Source organism: Alexandromys fortis, unplaced genomic scaffold, assembly GCF_014885135.2.
Source record: "Alexandromys fortis isolate MF-2015 unplaced genomic scaffold, M_Fortis_MF-2015_v1.1 scaffold_14, whole genome shotgun sequence".
In the NCBI taxonomy this organism is placed as follows: Eukaryota; Metazoa; Chordata; class Mammalia; order Rodentia; family Cricetidae; genus Alexandromys; species Alexandromys fortis.
In genome coordinates, this window is record NW_026067910.1 from 15370674 (window position 1) to 15386411 (window position 15738).

The following is a 15738-nucleotide window of genomic DNA, read 5'->3' on the forward strand; positions in this document are numbered from 1 at the left end:
AGACCTCATTACAGATGGTTGTGAGCCACCATGTGGTTGCTGGGAATTGAACTCAGGACCTTTGGAAGAGCAGACAATGCTCTTAACCGCTGAGCCATCTCTCCAGCCCCAAAAGGAGTATATATTATGTGAGGAAAAAAAAGCTATTTTAAATAAAATAAAATTTGAAAAATTATGCCCAATTTAAAAAAGAAAATGTTCGAGCAATACATTTTTTCCATTTTGTTTTTTAATTCTTTTTAATTGAAGGAATTACATTAAAACATTAATTTTTAATTTTTTAAGCCAGAAAGTTTAGGTTGGACTAACTCCTAAAAAAAGTAGAATTTCTGTTTCTAATTTTTCCCTATCTCTTATATACTTAGAGAAAAGTGAACACTTGACATTGTTTTTCATAGTCACTAACTAAAAAGTCTAGCTGAAATATACCTGATGCATCTTCAGAGCAGTGAAAAGAATAATCCTAATGAGCACCAGAAATATTTGTAAGATAGACAGTAAAATGGAATAACTTACTCCATTCAGTCACTCATATATTTTAAAAAGATGGGCAGATTTATATTACAAATCATGTGTAGATTTCAATATAATTAGAGTGTCACCTTCCACCCATGTAAACCATACACACCATCCAGATAGGTCACGGTGGTGGGATTTTCTTAATAATAAATTCTGAGACTACTTAGCCTTTGAATCCATTGTGGAAATAGTGCGTGTTTCTACTCTAGTTTTTCAGGAACAAATTGTATTTTACATTTGCAAATGGGCTTTAAAATCTATTTGCTATTAACTTTTAAGAATATTTCTCTCCATTTTAAATTTAAAAAGCTTACAAAGCTATGAACTTTGGTAGAATGAATGAAAACACTGGCGCCCAACAGGTTGTTCATGTTAACCATGACCATGCTCAGAACTTTATTAAAATTACGTGTTCCTGACTTGATGTCACTAGAGATACTATCATTTTCCCCAGAGAATAGTCTAAACTCTAAAATTAAGTGCAATTTTTTGGGGGGCTTTTTTTCTCTGAATTAATGGAAAACAAAACCACCAATCAGATTAATTTTTGAAAACAGGAGCACAGACAATGCACACAAAGAGACACATGGGAAGAGCATGAGGACCAGTGTTAAAATCGGAGCAGCGGCGGGAGTGCGCTTACCGGGAAGATTCTAGCCTAAGTCCATCCTGGGTGGGAGTTGCCTGGGAGAGCCTGGCGTCTCTGCTCTAGAAAGCAGAGCTGTAGAGTCTGTCTGAGGAGTCTTACCTCACTTCCTCTTCCTCCTAATCTACTCCAAAGACAAAAGATAGCCAGGCTCTGGTCCAGAGTATTTTCTTTTTCATTTCTAGAAATGCATTTATTTTTATGGGTGTGGATGCTTTATCTGCATGTATGTCCATTCAAAACATGTGTTCAGTGCTCTAAGAAGCCAGAAGGAATATGTGTGCTTCTGTATGTATCTGTGCGTGTGTGTGTGTAACAATAATTAACAACAAAAAACAGGACATGAATTTGAGACGTGAATGGAAGGAGCCAGAGTAACGAAAGAGAAAGGGGAAAATGATGTAGTTATTTTAAAAATAAAATGTCAAAAAAATTGGTTTTTCTCTACAATTTTCAGGGCAGATGTATTATCTCTATCTATATATCTATCTAAAATCTATCAAAAATCTATCCTTTGTTTTTATTAGATATATTATATATTCATAAATTGTTGTTCTTCTTGATGCTGTTAATTTTTAATTTATTTTTGTTGAGAGAATCTCACTAAGTAGCCCATGACTGCCTGATACAAACCAAACAGGCCAAGTTGGCCTTGAAGTTATGGTGATTTTCCTGCCTGTGCTTGCCAAGTGTTGAGATTAGAGCTACATACCACCATACCAACCTAAGCTACTGAATATTTTAAAATATTAGTTCTGTATAATACAAACTCTTTTTTTAATTCAAGACAGGGTTCTCTGTGTAGCTGTGGTTATCCTGGAACTTCCTTTAAAGACCAGGGTGGCCTCTAACTCAGAGCTCTGCCTGCTTCTCCCTCCCCAGTGCTGGGATTAACAGTGTGTGCTGCTACCACCACACAGCTTCTGTATTATCCAAACTTATTGCTTCTTTTTCTGAATTGGATTATCAGTTCTCTCTGAATTACTGTCTTTCTAGTTTCTCACAAATTCTTTACTGTGTTATTATGATTCAGGTTGAATTTTTAATACTAAAAGAGGAGTTTTATTGAAAGCAAGTCAAAATATCAACTACGTCCTAGAGAATTATATCCCTAAATTTGCAGTTATGGAAACCCATAGCTTCAAACAGAATAATAACAGTGTCCTTCCATTTATGTTAAGATGCTGACAGTATGCACATTACATGCTAATTCAACATTCTAAAAGAGGTTATCAACAATTTGAATCAAGTTCAAGCAAGTTATCTAAAGTGAGGAAGTTGATTGCATCCATTATTAAAAACCATAATCCACCAATCTGCAATTTTAAAATGGCCTCTAATTATTTGAGGTCAATTTGGAAAAGTTTCCAATCAACTAGTCTAAGCTGCTAGTCCTTGCCTATTCTGACATTTAATTAGTGTTTAAATACGTTTATGGCATAAGAATGAACCTCTCTGAAGCGCCTTTCTCCTATCCAAACCCCAGCAATTTAGGCGAAAAACAAACGGCAGCAGAGTATCTAAGTGTGTGTCTGTCCATAGCTTTCAGCGATGGCTGGGCAGGCCTGAGCCATGGTGCCGTCCTCTGTCTCCAGACTTTACCTTGAATGTGAATGATCTCTTTTAAGGAAGTGCTGGTGACAGGTCAAGGTCATCCCGTGAAACAAGTGAACTCCAAAGAGTGAAAATGCTGGAGTTATTTCTAAGCGGTCAGGGCAAGAATATGCAGCTAGAACTAAATGTTGACTAACAGGCACTCTAGTCTGGAAGCCACTCAGCGTCTACCTATGTCTGATCAGGAAGTAGACTGCAGGGATAGACGTATGGATTCCATTAGTGCTGCTGAAGAAATGAAGGCTGCACATACAAACAGTGTTCTCTCAATATTAAAGCTGGTAGAGAGCCGGGAGAGTGTGAACAAGACCCTCTGAAGTTCAGTGTCTTTCATGTTTCATGAGCAATACATTGCGCATGGGGGGTAAATCTACTTATGAAGGAGCCCTGTACATTCATATTCATGAGACTCAAGGAAAAGGAAACATTAGATGAAGAATATTCCTGGGATGTGGTGCTTATTGTGGGAACTGACACAGAACTTGAGGAATAGTTTAAATAAAAAGATATGAAAACTCAGCGAAAACCCTTGTTAACTTTACACTTCAATTTTGTAATTAATATTTGAGCTCTTAAGTTCAGTTGCAGTTACGATTTAAATACGTCCAACTGAAGTCCAAGAGGTCCACATCAGTAAAACACGATACATTCTTATGCTGCTAAGTAGCGCTCATTGTGTGATGTTTAATGTAATTGTTTAATCATTTATCATAATGGCTACATACAGACAATCAAAGTAGAAAGAGATTTCCTTTAGAGTGTCTGCTTGGCTACATTAAATCATTTAATTCTTGTTAGAACACTAGACTAGTACCCTCACACTGGAGATCAGCAGAGTTGCAGTCATTAGAATCGCAGTGACCAAGTTGAAGCGTTTCAGCTAAACAGGTTTCCCAGTTATGCACACAGATAGCCATTTGAATGAAGAAATCATACATTGTCACTTATCCCAGTAAAACACTCAGTCAAAAAAACTTAATACACACCAGTTTACAAATTTTATTTCTAAGTAACTGCAGACTCACACAGAATCTCAGCTTTGGATTTTTTTTTTTTTTTTTTGTAAAATACAAGGTGACCTATAAATTTACATTGCAAGAAACAAAAAAAAACAGCCCCACCTGCACACGCCACTCACCACATACAAGTCCTCTGATACTTTTCTGAATTGCAGGCAGTGCTGCAGCCATTTTGATTAAATATTAAAACAAAAACATGCACCTCAAATTTAAATTCAATTACCAATTCAACAAATATTTGTTGTACATAATAAGACTTTCATATTATACTTGTTCTTGGAATATAGTGATATATGAGACTACTGAATCACAGAATTAAACTTGACTAAACAGTTAAGTTAAAAAATATGTATGAATGCATATTGTCTAACAAAAATAAATATAAAAGGTCCCTGGAAAGTAGAATGTCTTACAGCAGAGACATCCGGACTTCTAGAGAAACATGCTCTTTTTAGCAAAGTTGACTTATATATGAAGGACATTAGGAAAGCTGGATCCCACTTTCTCAGTACTCCTAGCTGAGGCTGTGGACATGAAGATGAAGGTAAGGTTTTAGTAATGGAGAACACAGGCTGTGTCCATAGGGATGCCACACAGGATCCAACAGATTCCAATCTTTCTGGCTGTCCTCTGTTGACACTATCTGATAAATGACATGGTTTTGCTTCCCTGAGCATCAGGGGCAGCCTTCTGTGAAAGCTAGCAAGATTACACACACACACACACACACACACACACACACACACACACACACACTCCTGCCACAGATTCACCTATGGACTCAGCATTGCTTCTACCCATGTTCATATAGTTCTCATTACTTTGTTACCTTAAAAAAAAATCAAGGAACTACTCATGAGCCCATATATGTATGTATGTACACATATATATGTATATATATAATATATGTGTGTGCGTGTGTGTGTAACACACATACAAACACACACGCGTGCGCACACACACATATAACAGCAAAGCCCACACATCTCAAATATGTACTAAACAGTGAGGCCCACCTATCTCAACATAGAATTTAATTACTCTTTTACAAAAGTGTACACTTGCTTAACTAGCTAGTCTTTTACTAGTAGGCTTCTTTATATCCCTTCACAAGCACATGGTTATATCATTTTGATGAGTTATTAAGTCTTCAAGATCCCGTGTCTGAAAATTTTTATTTCCATTCTGAAAGATTCTAGACAAAATGGCAACTATATTTCCACGGTGTTAGTTTAGCTGCACTCAGTCAATAAGGCAATGTTACTTTACTAAAGTGTGCTTTTTCATAGATAGAAAAATGTCAAAATTGAGAGCAAGAAATGGATTAGATCTTGTTAGAAATATTAAATCACAAAAAACCCTTAATTTTACTCCCAATAAATTTCTATCTGCAATTTAAGTCTACTTTAGTATTTATGTTTATTTTCCCCCTCATAACTGCATATGATGATTTATGTGGTTCAAAGGCAAGGTAAAACATGTTCATTTTAGGGACTAGCCACGGCAATTTTCGAGATTTACAATGGTAACAGAAAACACAGAGGCTCTTTCGGGAGCCTCTAGGGAAGTCCATTAGCGAGGATAACACTGCACTTTATAATTGACACGAGAAGACAGCGGCTAACATGTGTAATATGTAAAGTATGCCAGGGCTCATTCAAACACGTTGTGTGCATGACAGCTCCTTTATCTGTGGTAGCTGTGTTCCAGAAACCTTGGTAAATGACTAAAGCCACAAATAAAATCAAATTCTGCAGCTACTACTTCTTCCACAAGTGCAAACCTATGATAAAGTATAACACCGATATGAGATGACCAATTGTAAGAAGTGAACAGAACAACCACATTTGCACTTTGAAGCCACTAATTCATCAGAGTAGGGTTTCTTGAACACACACATAACAATACAGAAACAGGTGGTTACTGAGTGACTTGGCAGGTGGGTAGTATATTCACCACAAATGCTGTGGACAAAGGGGCGCTCGGGTCCTGGGACAACTAGAGTAAGATAGTGAAACTTTCATTATGCTACTGCCAGTGGCATACAAAATTTAACATTTATGAATTTTTTATTTCTGGAATTTCTCACTTAATATTTTTCTGTCTATGGTTTGCTACAGATATCTTAAATCATGGAAGAAAAAAAATCCTAGATGAGGAAGAAGTAGTCTATATGTCCTCCAAATCCTCAAAATAATAAGGGATAAAGCACTTTGCTATGCTCCTTTGGCGAAAGGAGCTTTTGTAATTTGCCTTGAGGCTATCAGACAAGATCAAGATCTAACCTCAGATAGACTAAGACCAAAGTCCTTCTCATCCTTAGTAAGCCACTCTGTCAACCAGACGTCCTGAGTGCCCCAGGATGCACAAGAACACGGGAATGACCACAAACGGAAGGAAGCCTTCTTAGCACCCTCTGGGCGGCTAGCAAATGTCACATGCTAAGATCGAATTCCGCGATCTATAACCCTCCCTGGAGCAGAAATACCAGATAATATTTGCTATCCTGCTTTTATTGGTATCCAAAGGGGACAAAGTGACCCCAAAACAATCCACGAAAGCAGTGAATGAGAAGGAAATCCTGTCTTGCAATCGCTTCAGCTCTTTTTTCCTTTCATTGTTTTCCTATCTAAAGAACTTTCTAACTGGGTGGTGGGGGCACAAATCTTTAATCCCAGAACTCAGGAGGCAGAGACAGGGGGATCTCTGTGAGTTCAAGGCCAGCTTGGTCTACAGAGTGAGTTCCAGGATAGTTAGGGCTGTTACACTAAGAAACCCTGTCTCAGAAAGACAAACAAACAAACAAAAAACAAAAACAAAACAAAACAAAACAAAAAAAAACCTTTCTAACAGCCTGCTATGGGTACCTTTTACATTCTTAGCATCTGCTTTAAATCTAGAAAAGCAGAGGTAACAACAGTCTGCTAAATGTCTTTTGCGGCTAACTTCCAGGAGTTTCAACTTGAACTCCTGATTTACAAGCCAATTCTTAAAACAAAAACAAACAAACAAAAAACCCCAAAAAACAAAAAGCCCGCTAGCACACTAGATGCTTCTGCATATATTTTTCTTTTTTTTACCACTAGCATTGTTTACTTATTTTTTATTATCATGAGGAATCTTAGTATATGAATGGAAATCAGTAGGTTTTTTACCCCATCTGTGAAGTTTCTTTATTAGTCCCATGAGTCAAGGGGAAACTCTTTATTGCTTGCACAAATCAAGAGAAAAACAAATGCTAATTGAGCAGATTGATAGAGGGAGAAAAAGATGAAAGGCGAGATGCCAACATAAACAGAATATGGCTATTCATTGTTACCCCCAGTGAATCAGCTACGCTCACAAATGTGCATCAAATACTAACTATGGCAACAGAGCTCCCAGCGGAACAATCCTCTGTGGAGGCTCAGGAAGGCTTGCAGATAGCTAGTCCTTCTCCGCTAGAACAGACAAAGCAGTAGCCTCTCCCTTGTTGGACCATTCAGTTTTGAAAGGACAATACAAAGAGAGGTATAGAAGCCTGCTCCCAATACTCATTCAAAGGTGACAATACATTCCTTCTTATCAAACCAGCTAAGTCATGGCAGCCAAGGTCAGCAGGCAGTGTTCTGCTTGCTAGCCTTCACAGAAATAATTTCCCAATGTTAGCTGAATCAAAGAGAAAAATTAAAACGTCTTCCTTGGAGTGATGAAATCCTGGAGCTGTTTTCCCCCTCCAGTGCTCCTGCGGTGTTGAACTAGCTTTGTTCCTTTTAAATCAGAACCAAATACAAATGAAGCGCTCACCTGAGTGTGTAGACTCATCAGAGCCGAACCTGTTTGATCTGTCTATCACACAGTGATGGAGGTTTCCAAGTAAAGTGACTTGTACTTTGAGCTGCTAGGGCTGATTTTTCCCAAATAGGCTGATGGGCGGCATAAGGCCTTTCAGACTCTAAATCCAAGGCTAAGCTGCTCTAAGGTTTCTAAGCACATCTTAATCATCATAACAAGGTTCATTTAGTTCAGCACTAGTGATGGGATGAAGGGCTCCCATTTGTCTTAAAGACATCCAAGAGTTCAGAGAACTTGGGGGTGCAACTGGGTCCCAGTACAAATACCTTGTAAAAGAACCATCACCCTTTATTCGCCTGAAGCCGGGAGCAAAACTCTTTCATTTTGGAAAGGGGTAGAGAATGGAGCTAAAAACAAAAACAAAATAAAAAAGCAAACTCTTACCTTTTGTAGCAATTCGTACACACTGGGTTTTAGTTTCCTAGTTGAGGGAAATCAAAAGAAAATGATCAATATATAGACAATGTTTTCTGATCTGTAAATTATTATTATACTTCTTATCACGACACTCCAAGGGTTAACAATAAGATTATGACTAAAGAACTATAATAACCAGGGAATTTCTTTCTCAATATATAGGCTTAGGCAGTATTTTAAAAATTTGAAGGAGGTTTCTAGTAATTGCTAGAGATGTCTGTATCTGTTTCACTTTGTCATAAAGCAAACTGGTGTGGCAAAGACAAGCTGGATGGCCTGCTATTTGCATTTTTGTTGCTTCTTGAGCTATCAGAAAGAGATACGGATCTGCAAAGCTAATATAAATCAGAAACGTATACAAATCTAATTTTCATCTGACAGCTCCAGACTTGGAACAAACCTGAACATGATATACTCTCCCTTGGATCTCGGCATGACTAAACAGCTAAACGGTAGTTGTTAAGAAAGATTATCAAGACATCACATAGCAGTTTAGATGTAATTTATCTGCTCTTTCTTTCCTGGAAATTTAGCTGTCAGCAACTAAATTTCTTTTCCTACCTCTTATTACCAAGGTAGATAGAGAAAGTAGTAAGAAAGGTTAGTGCTGTGGGGTACAAAGAGACACAAGGCCCCCAGGCTGTCTTGGGCTCTGCTCCCTTCTCAGATACCTACTTCAGTCTTGGTCATTCTCTGCTTGCCTTAGCTTTCTTTCTTCCTTTTCTTCCTTTCCCCCACCCCCTCTTTCCTCCCTGACAAGGTCTTGTTACTTAGTTCTCCTCCATGATTTTTCCCATGTGTTCCAAACCCTACAGGACAAAGGCATTATAATGGTGGGTTTCTCTGGTCACAGCCACCTGGGCTAGCTGTTGCTTAGGTCACACTGGACAACATAGTTTAGGAAGAGATCTGGGTATATTATAGTTGGACAGGGTTCAGCACACCTATCCCTTCCTTCTGCCTCAGGGTGTGGACAGACTGTTGTCCCTGGAATCCTAATAAATTGCTTTTGTGCAATCCTGGATCTACCTAATGTTGTTTTCTCTGTTCTGTTTGTTTAGTTGTGTTAGCCAGGGTTCACATACTAGGAACATGAGTTTTTATGAAAGAGAGGTTATCTTTAAGAGGTATTTATAACTCTATCTTCAATGGCTTTATATTTTGATGAATAATAAACAAAATTTATATAATTCCTTCTCGAGCATTTACTTTGAAAAGTCTGTAAAATATAGAACTAGGAGAAGAAATGTGTTCTTCTGTTTCTTCTCTATGGCCGACCTTTAGAATTGGCTGCAGGAGACTTTCATGAGCCAATGTAGACCCCAAGGGATGTTGATCTCCTAAAAGCAGTCATTGTTGAGTCTCTGCAGGCGTACCAGCCTCTGCTGGTGCGAGGCTCATCAATGTCAAAACACTTTGTGAATGATATGATTGCCAGTACTCACATTCCATAGCTCTCAGCCTTCCCAGTGCTGCGACCCTTTAATACAGCTTCTTATGTTGTTGTGACCCCCAACCATAAAATTGTTTTCATTGCTAATTTCATAACTGTAATTTTGCTACTGCTATGAGTTATAATGTAAATATCTGTGGTTTCTGATGGTCTTAGGTTACTCCTGTGAAAGGGTCATTTGATTGCCAAAGGGACCGTGACCCACAGGTTGAAAACCACTGTTAAATTTGATCAAATAGTAGTGTAGTTAAAGAATGTCAGAGAATATCCCCTGTAAGTACACACATTTGATGGAGGAAGGTCATTGGCTAATAAAGAAACTGGCTTGGACCATTTTATTGGTTAGAACATAGGTGGGTGGAGTAAACAGAACAGAATGCTGGGAGGACGAGGAAGAGAGCTCAGAGATGCAATAGCTCTGCTCTCTGAGGCACATGCGATGAAGCTCCAACCCAGGATGGACATAGGCTAGAATCTTCCCGGTAAGCGCACCTAGCAGTGCCACACAGATGATTAGAAATGGACTAAATTAATATGTGAGAATTAGCCTAGAAGAGGCTAGATAGAAATGGGCCAAGCAGTGTTTAAAAGAATACAGTTTGTGTGTTGTTATTTCAGGCATAAGCTAGCCAGGCGGCCGGGGTGCTGGGGTCGCAGCCCCGCCGCTCCTATTACAACACACATTCATAGGCACTCCTGCCACACAACAGAGGGATTAACAGGAGTTGACTTGGAAGCTATCACCTCTTTGAAGATGAAAACCCCAACCTGGAACTGCCTCCTACCTGTGTGCTATTTGTGTTTGGGGGTGGGTTATCAACTTTTCTTATGTCTCTGTTTTGAAAAACTTAATTAGACAAGTACTTTTGAAAATGTGTGTGGTTTGTGTATGTTCCGAGGGTTCTTTAAACTTGAATGTCATTTTGATGGGATTTATCACCATGGAAACAAACCTTTGGGCATGTCTGTGAGGTATTATCTATAAATTAATTGAAGTAGAAAGACCTACCCTAAATATAGATCGCATTATTTGATGGGCTGAGGGTCTCACACTAGAGAGAGAGGTTGGGAAGAACATCAGGATAGTTTGCTCCCTGCTCCCTGAATAAGAACCCATGTGACCAGTCGCTTCCTACTCTTACCACCATGCCTTGCACTCCATGGACTTAACCCTCACTGTGAACTGAAATAAACCCTTTATCTCTTCAATTGCTTCTTGCCAGGCATTTTTGCCAGAGCCAGTAAAACAACTAATACAACTTGGTGTGGACCCTAAAGAATCGAGTTATATAGGGGAAAATGATCAGGGTAAAACATCTTCAACTATGAATAGCCTCTGCATGGAGACTACCTGTTTAAAGGGTCTCTGGCATTTTTCTTTGTCCTATACTGTACCATGGCCACACTGGTAGGCAGGAAAATACAGCTTGCGTGTCAAATCGATATTCGTATTGTCATGGCCCCTGTAGAAATACAAATTGGTTGTCTCCCAATTAAACTCTCCTAACAGCTAATATGACTCATACAACTGCTCATCACATTCTTCATATCGGCTCCCAGATGCCACCAATTATACAAAACCAAACCACTTCTCATACAGCTAGCTACAAGTCCATCAAAATGCCAGTGTTCATCTGGATAGGAAATTGTTAAAAGTTTCTCTTCTCAACATGCTTTTTCTATCCTGCCTGCCTTTGTCCAAACTAGAAATAAATAAATAAAAAAATAAAAACAACATTAAGTCGCTGGGAAGAAAAGACTTTCAAAAGTAACCAGCGTGAGAGCAAAAGGCTAGGTTGTTTCTCTCCACGTGCCCTGCTGTGATTTCCGCTTCAATATTCATTTGGGATCAGCAGCAGTGCTCCACAACAACTGTGTCCAAAATAGGAAAAGGAGGGGCAGTTGGGGCCAGGGCCAGCCAACTTCTGTAATGGCTCAGCACCCAGCCTTCGGCAGGCAGTCTTCTGTTTAGGGTCTCTCAGCTGGACCACGGGCGTCCCATTACTTTGTAATCAGAAGATTGTTACTTGTTATTTACTATTTGGCTTGTACCCCCTGAAAAGCTTATAAAGGTTTATTAGCCCGCTGCGGAACGCGTATTCTGTTTATCCTGAAAGTAAATTTAATCTTTTGAAGCGGCCACTACTGAGCAAGTGAGGCAGAACAATGGCGGGAATTTACTGGGGGTGGAGTCCCGGTGGCAGCACACCCACCTTTTCAAATCACTTCCCTCACAGTTGCACTGTGGGCATTCCTGAAGACGGAGCAAGTTGCAGTAGTTACTAGGAAACGGAGATCCTGTGAAATGCTGCTGGCTTACAGCCTGGGGCCTTCAGTCAACTTGCACGTGGCTGGCAACAGGAGAGACACTATACACCGATTTTTTTCCCCCTATCTAATCTCTCTCTCTCTCTCTCTCTCTCTCTCTCTCTCTCTCTCTCTCTCTCTCTCTCTCTCTCTCTCTCCCCTCTTTTCAATTTTCCTTAGCAAACGCTACCGAGTATTTATAAAATATAGCCATTGCTTTACGAATGATCGAGGGGAAATCAAATCTCAACGGCATCTCACCTTCTCCACACTGCTCATGGCTTGGAAGTAGATGTTGTATCCTTTGCGAGGAGCCAGCGGAGGGTTCCAAAAGCCTTTATAGGTCCGGTTGTCACCCACGGTGAAAGGGGCAGGCTCAGGAAGATTCCCAGGGGGGAGTTCTGCAGCAAAGTAATAGGGTGCACCCCCACTCAGGGCGTTCTGGTACGTGACGGGTACCTGGTAGCACTCCATGACCCCGGCTTCTCGCTTGGTCCGATGCGGATGCAGCTGCTCCACGACAATTTGGTAAGCACTTTGGGGAAAGGAAAGAAATGCTTGCAATTAGAAAACCGTCAAGACATTGAGATTTGGGGATAGGAACAAGGGGTTCAGCGTGGGTACGCTGTGTCTCCATGTATATGTAACCGGCATGCATCCCATTTGCCATAAAACAGCTTCTCATGGGCTCTGCTGCCCCCAACGCTGAGCTTACAATAAAGTCGTAATCACCATAAAGCGGTTCACATTTGCAGGGACTGAAAACTAAGGCCTGCTAATGAGGACCCTGGCGTTAACCATAGTCGTGTCCTATTTTTCAGTGGAAAAGTTAACATTTTCCTGCGAGATTACATCAGGGAAGGCCCAGCTCCAAGGCCCACCAGAATGATGGCCTCAGGGAGGCACTGGAAGCTGTTGGAGGCAGTTGTCACAGGCTTGGGGACTCAAAGCACTGACAGGCTTCTCCACCTCCTGACCTGGCCTCCATCTCTACTGCCTCACAGCTATGCAGATCCAAAGTACAAGTGACATGCGACAAGGCGGGCACAGATGGACAGAAATCTGTCCCCACAACAGAAATAGACTGCCTCCTTCTTCTGGGCTTGTTAATAATGAAATGTTACAAATTGGAGAGACAGATGGCATGTGGCCTATTAAAACTCCAATCTGAACCACAAACCCTTTTCTTTAAACACCTTAGAACTTTCCTCCAACCGCTGTTATTTTAGAGGGGTAATAAAAGAAAGAAGACCCTGCAAACTTAAAATAACGATCTCTGGATCACTAATAACTCTGCACTGTCAAGTTCTCAAACTCATATGTCAATAGCATCCTTCCTTAGTGGAAAATGTCTCATGGAAAAAAAATTAGGTTAAGACTATCTATGAAACTTGCCATTATTATTAATATGTTACATGTACTTTTAGTGGCAGAATATTAATATAGTTTAGAATTTCTGAAAACTGAAGGAAAATGAATTGTGGTGGTTTGTTTAAATTCAGCAGGAATAAGCTGTGTGGGGGGCTCCATGCAAAATCTTGAGACCCTTAGGTAAGTGTGCTCCATCTGGGTCTCCCAGAGGGGGAAGACAGCCAACAGTTCTGCAGTAGGGAAGAAGACTGTTTGTTAAGAGTCTCCCAGAGAGACTAAGAGAGAAAAACAAAGTTTGCTTCTAAGAAAATGAAAAAAATTCAGATCTAGAGCAAAATTCCAATTTAAATATAAGCTGCTATACTTAGAAGCAAAAGACCCCAAAGGATTACATTTAAGTTAAAACTACAGTTTTATTTTCCTCCTAAATATTGAAGTCCTCCCCTGCTGGTTTTTTAATCAAAATATTGCTAAATTTTTTTTTAAAAAGGTTGTTATTATTTATTTCTTTCTCTTTTGAGAGGAGAGAAAGATCATATTAACGGCAGAAACTGAGATTTGACAAAGTAACCAAGGCAGAAGATGCTGTGGTTTCTCATTGTAGACACTGCACTACCCTCTACACTTTGCTAAGTTGGGTCACCAAGCTTGAAGGAATGCTAGTGACAGGAAGCCTGCTCACTGTCTCATCTAGGGAATGACATTTGTCAATTTTAAATTTAGGAAATAGCAAGCAAAGCCCCACAGACACAAAGAAAAATAGAGCAAAGTTGATATATGCTTGCTAGGTGGACCTAGTCCTTATTTTGAGTTTATTATTCATATTTATGTTAAATGCTTCTATACTATGTATAAATCCACACACACACACACACACACACAATAATAGATGTATCATACTCTCCAGACAAATCTAACCTTATGCTCTTACCCTAATGAACAACAATGACAGTTATCTAACTATTTTGGTTAATAGCCTAAACTAACCTTTGAAAACAAAATTCTTTTTTTTTTTTTTTGGTTTTTCGAGACAGGGTTTCTCTGTGGTTTTGGAGCCTGTCCTGGAACTAGCTCTTGTAGACCAGGCTGGTCTCGAACTCACAGAGATCCGCCTGCCTCTGCCTCACAAGTGCTGGGATTAAAGGCGTGTGCCACCACCACCCGGCGAAAACAAAATTCTTAACTATCCCATACACCTAAAAAAAAATCTAGTATATATCAAATCTCAACCCATTCCATTAAGTTGACATATTTAACATTTCATTTTCATGTTTTCCCATTTCAATTAAATATAGGAAATATGCAAGGCAGCCTGTAGCTCTCCAGATTTATTTGGAGCAAAGCAAACTGTTACAGGGGGAAGAGAAGGAAAGACAAAAAGGTACAGACTGCACTTTAGAAACCTTGAGTGTGCGTCCATCTAAGATTAAAATCAACAGCTTGGAACAAGCTTTAAGATCTGGCATAAAGAGAAAGTTTAGAATAGGAGTGATTCTATAAGATATAGAAAACCAGAAAATTTCCCACTTATGCATAGGTATGTTTTATTAACATCGACTTTAATCTTTAGTATATCTTTTACTAACTAGTAAATTTTATCTAAGAAATGAAGCACATCTTTGTAACTACTACTGAGAGACCTGGGGAAAGAGATCTTAGTTCCTAGTGGATTCTGTGTGTGTCTGACTTTCTTCCTTCTTACATTATGAAGCAGATGTCTGGGACCCCTCTCCACAATTCACATGTGCTGTGGTATTTGGAGATGGGCATCTATAAAAAACAACATGGCTTAGATGGTCTCAGCAAGTATTGATTTTGCCATCTTGGACTTCTCAGTGAGCTATGAAGAATACATGAATGTTCATTGAGCCACCAAGAATTTGTCATGACAGCATAAGCCTGATTATATAAATATTTTTTTTTTCTTTAGAAAGCTTGCCTCCAGGAATATTGCCTAGGTTCCTATTTGTTCAATGACCGGAATAAGGTGAGAAGTTAGGGGAGACAACGGGAACTTACTCCACCCCCTTTCACTCTGCTCTCTACCCTGCCAAATGCAGCATCTACACTTCCTTGGACTCGGCTCGATGGCTGAGTAGTGTTCAAACTCAGCAGTGATTATTCCATGGGTCAATACAGGAGCCACTTAATTTTATATTGAAATGGAATATATTCAAATGGAATCATGGGCATCTAACTAGGCATGGTAGTATGAACAAGTCACTTTTGATTTTTCTGGTGATGTCTACTTAGAATCTATCCGAAGCATTCTTTTTCTCTCATACAACAATGACCTCTTCTGCTTCAGAACTTCTCAACACTATTTGGATAACGAAGATATCCTTAGTTAGCTTTCTTCCTAGGAATTTGAACTTGTTCATTCTTTCACTGACTTTTATTCAACAACGAAGCATTGGGCACTGATACTGAGGTGAAAAATTACTCCTCATTATCAACTTTCTTTTTGCTTTTCTGTTGTTGACATTACCAAAATTCTTTCTGTTATTTAAATGCTTTGTAGCACTCAGAAGTATGATACACACACATACACACACACA

General features: G+C 39.4%; 1 protein-coding gene across 2 annotated transcripts in view; it reads right to left on the bottom strand.

Moving 5' to 3' along the window:
- The window catches only part of Ptprk (protein tyrosine phosphatase receptor type K), a 519914-nt gene that overhangs the window by 92449 nt on the left and 411727 nt on the right, over positions 1 to 15738 (bottom strand). For both annotated transcript variants that reach the window (XM_050138244.1, XM_050138245.1), the window contains exons 12-13: positions 12071 to 12344; positions 8017 to 8053 (exon numbers count right to left, since the gene is read on the bottom strand). In XM_050138244.1, coding sequence (XP_049994201.1) covers positions 8017 to 8053; positions 12071 to 12344 — 311 coding nt within the window. The remainder of the gene's footprint in view (positions 1 to 8016; positions 8054 to 12070; positions 12345 to 15738) is intronic.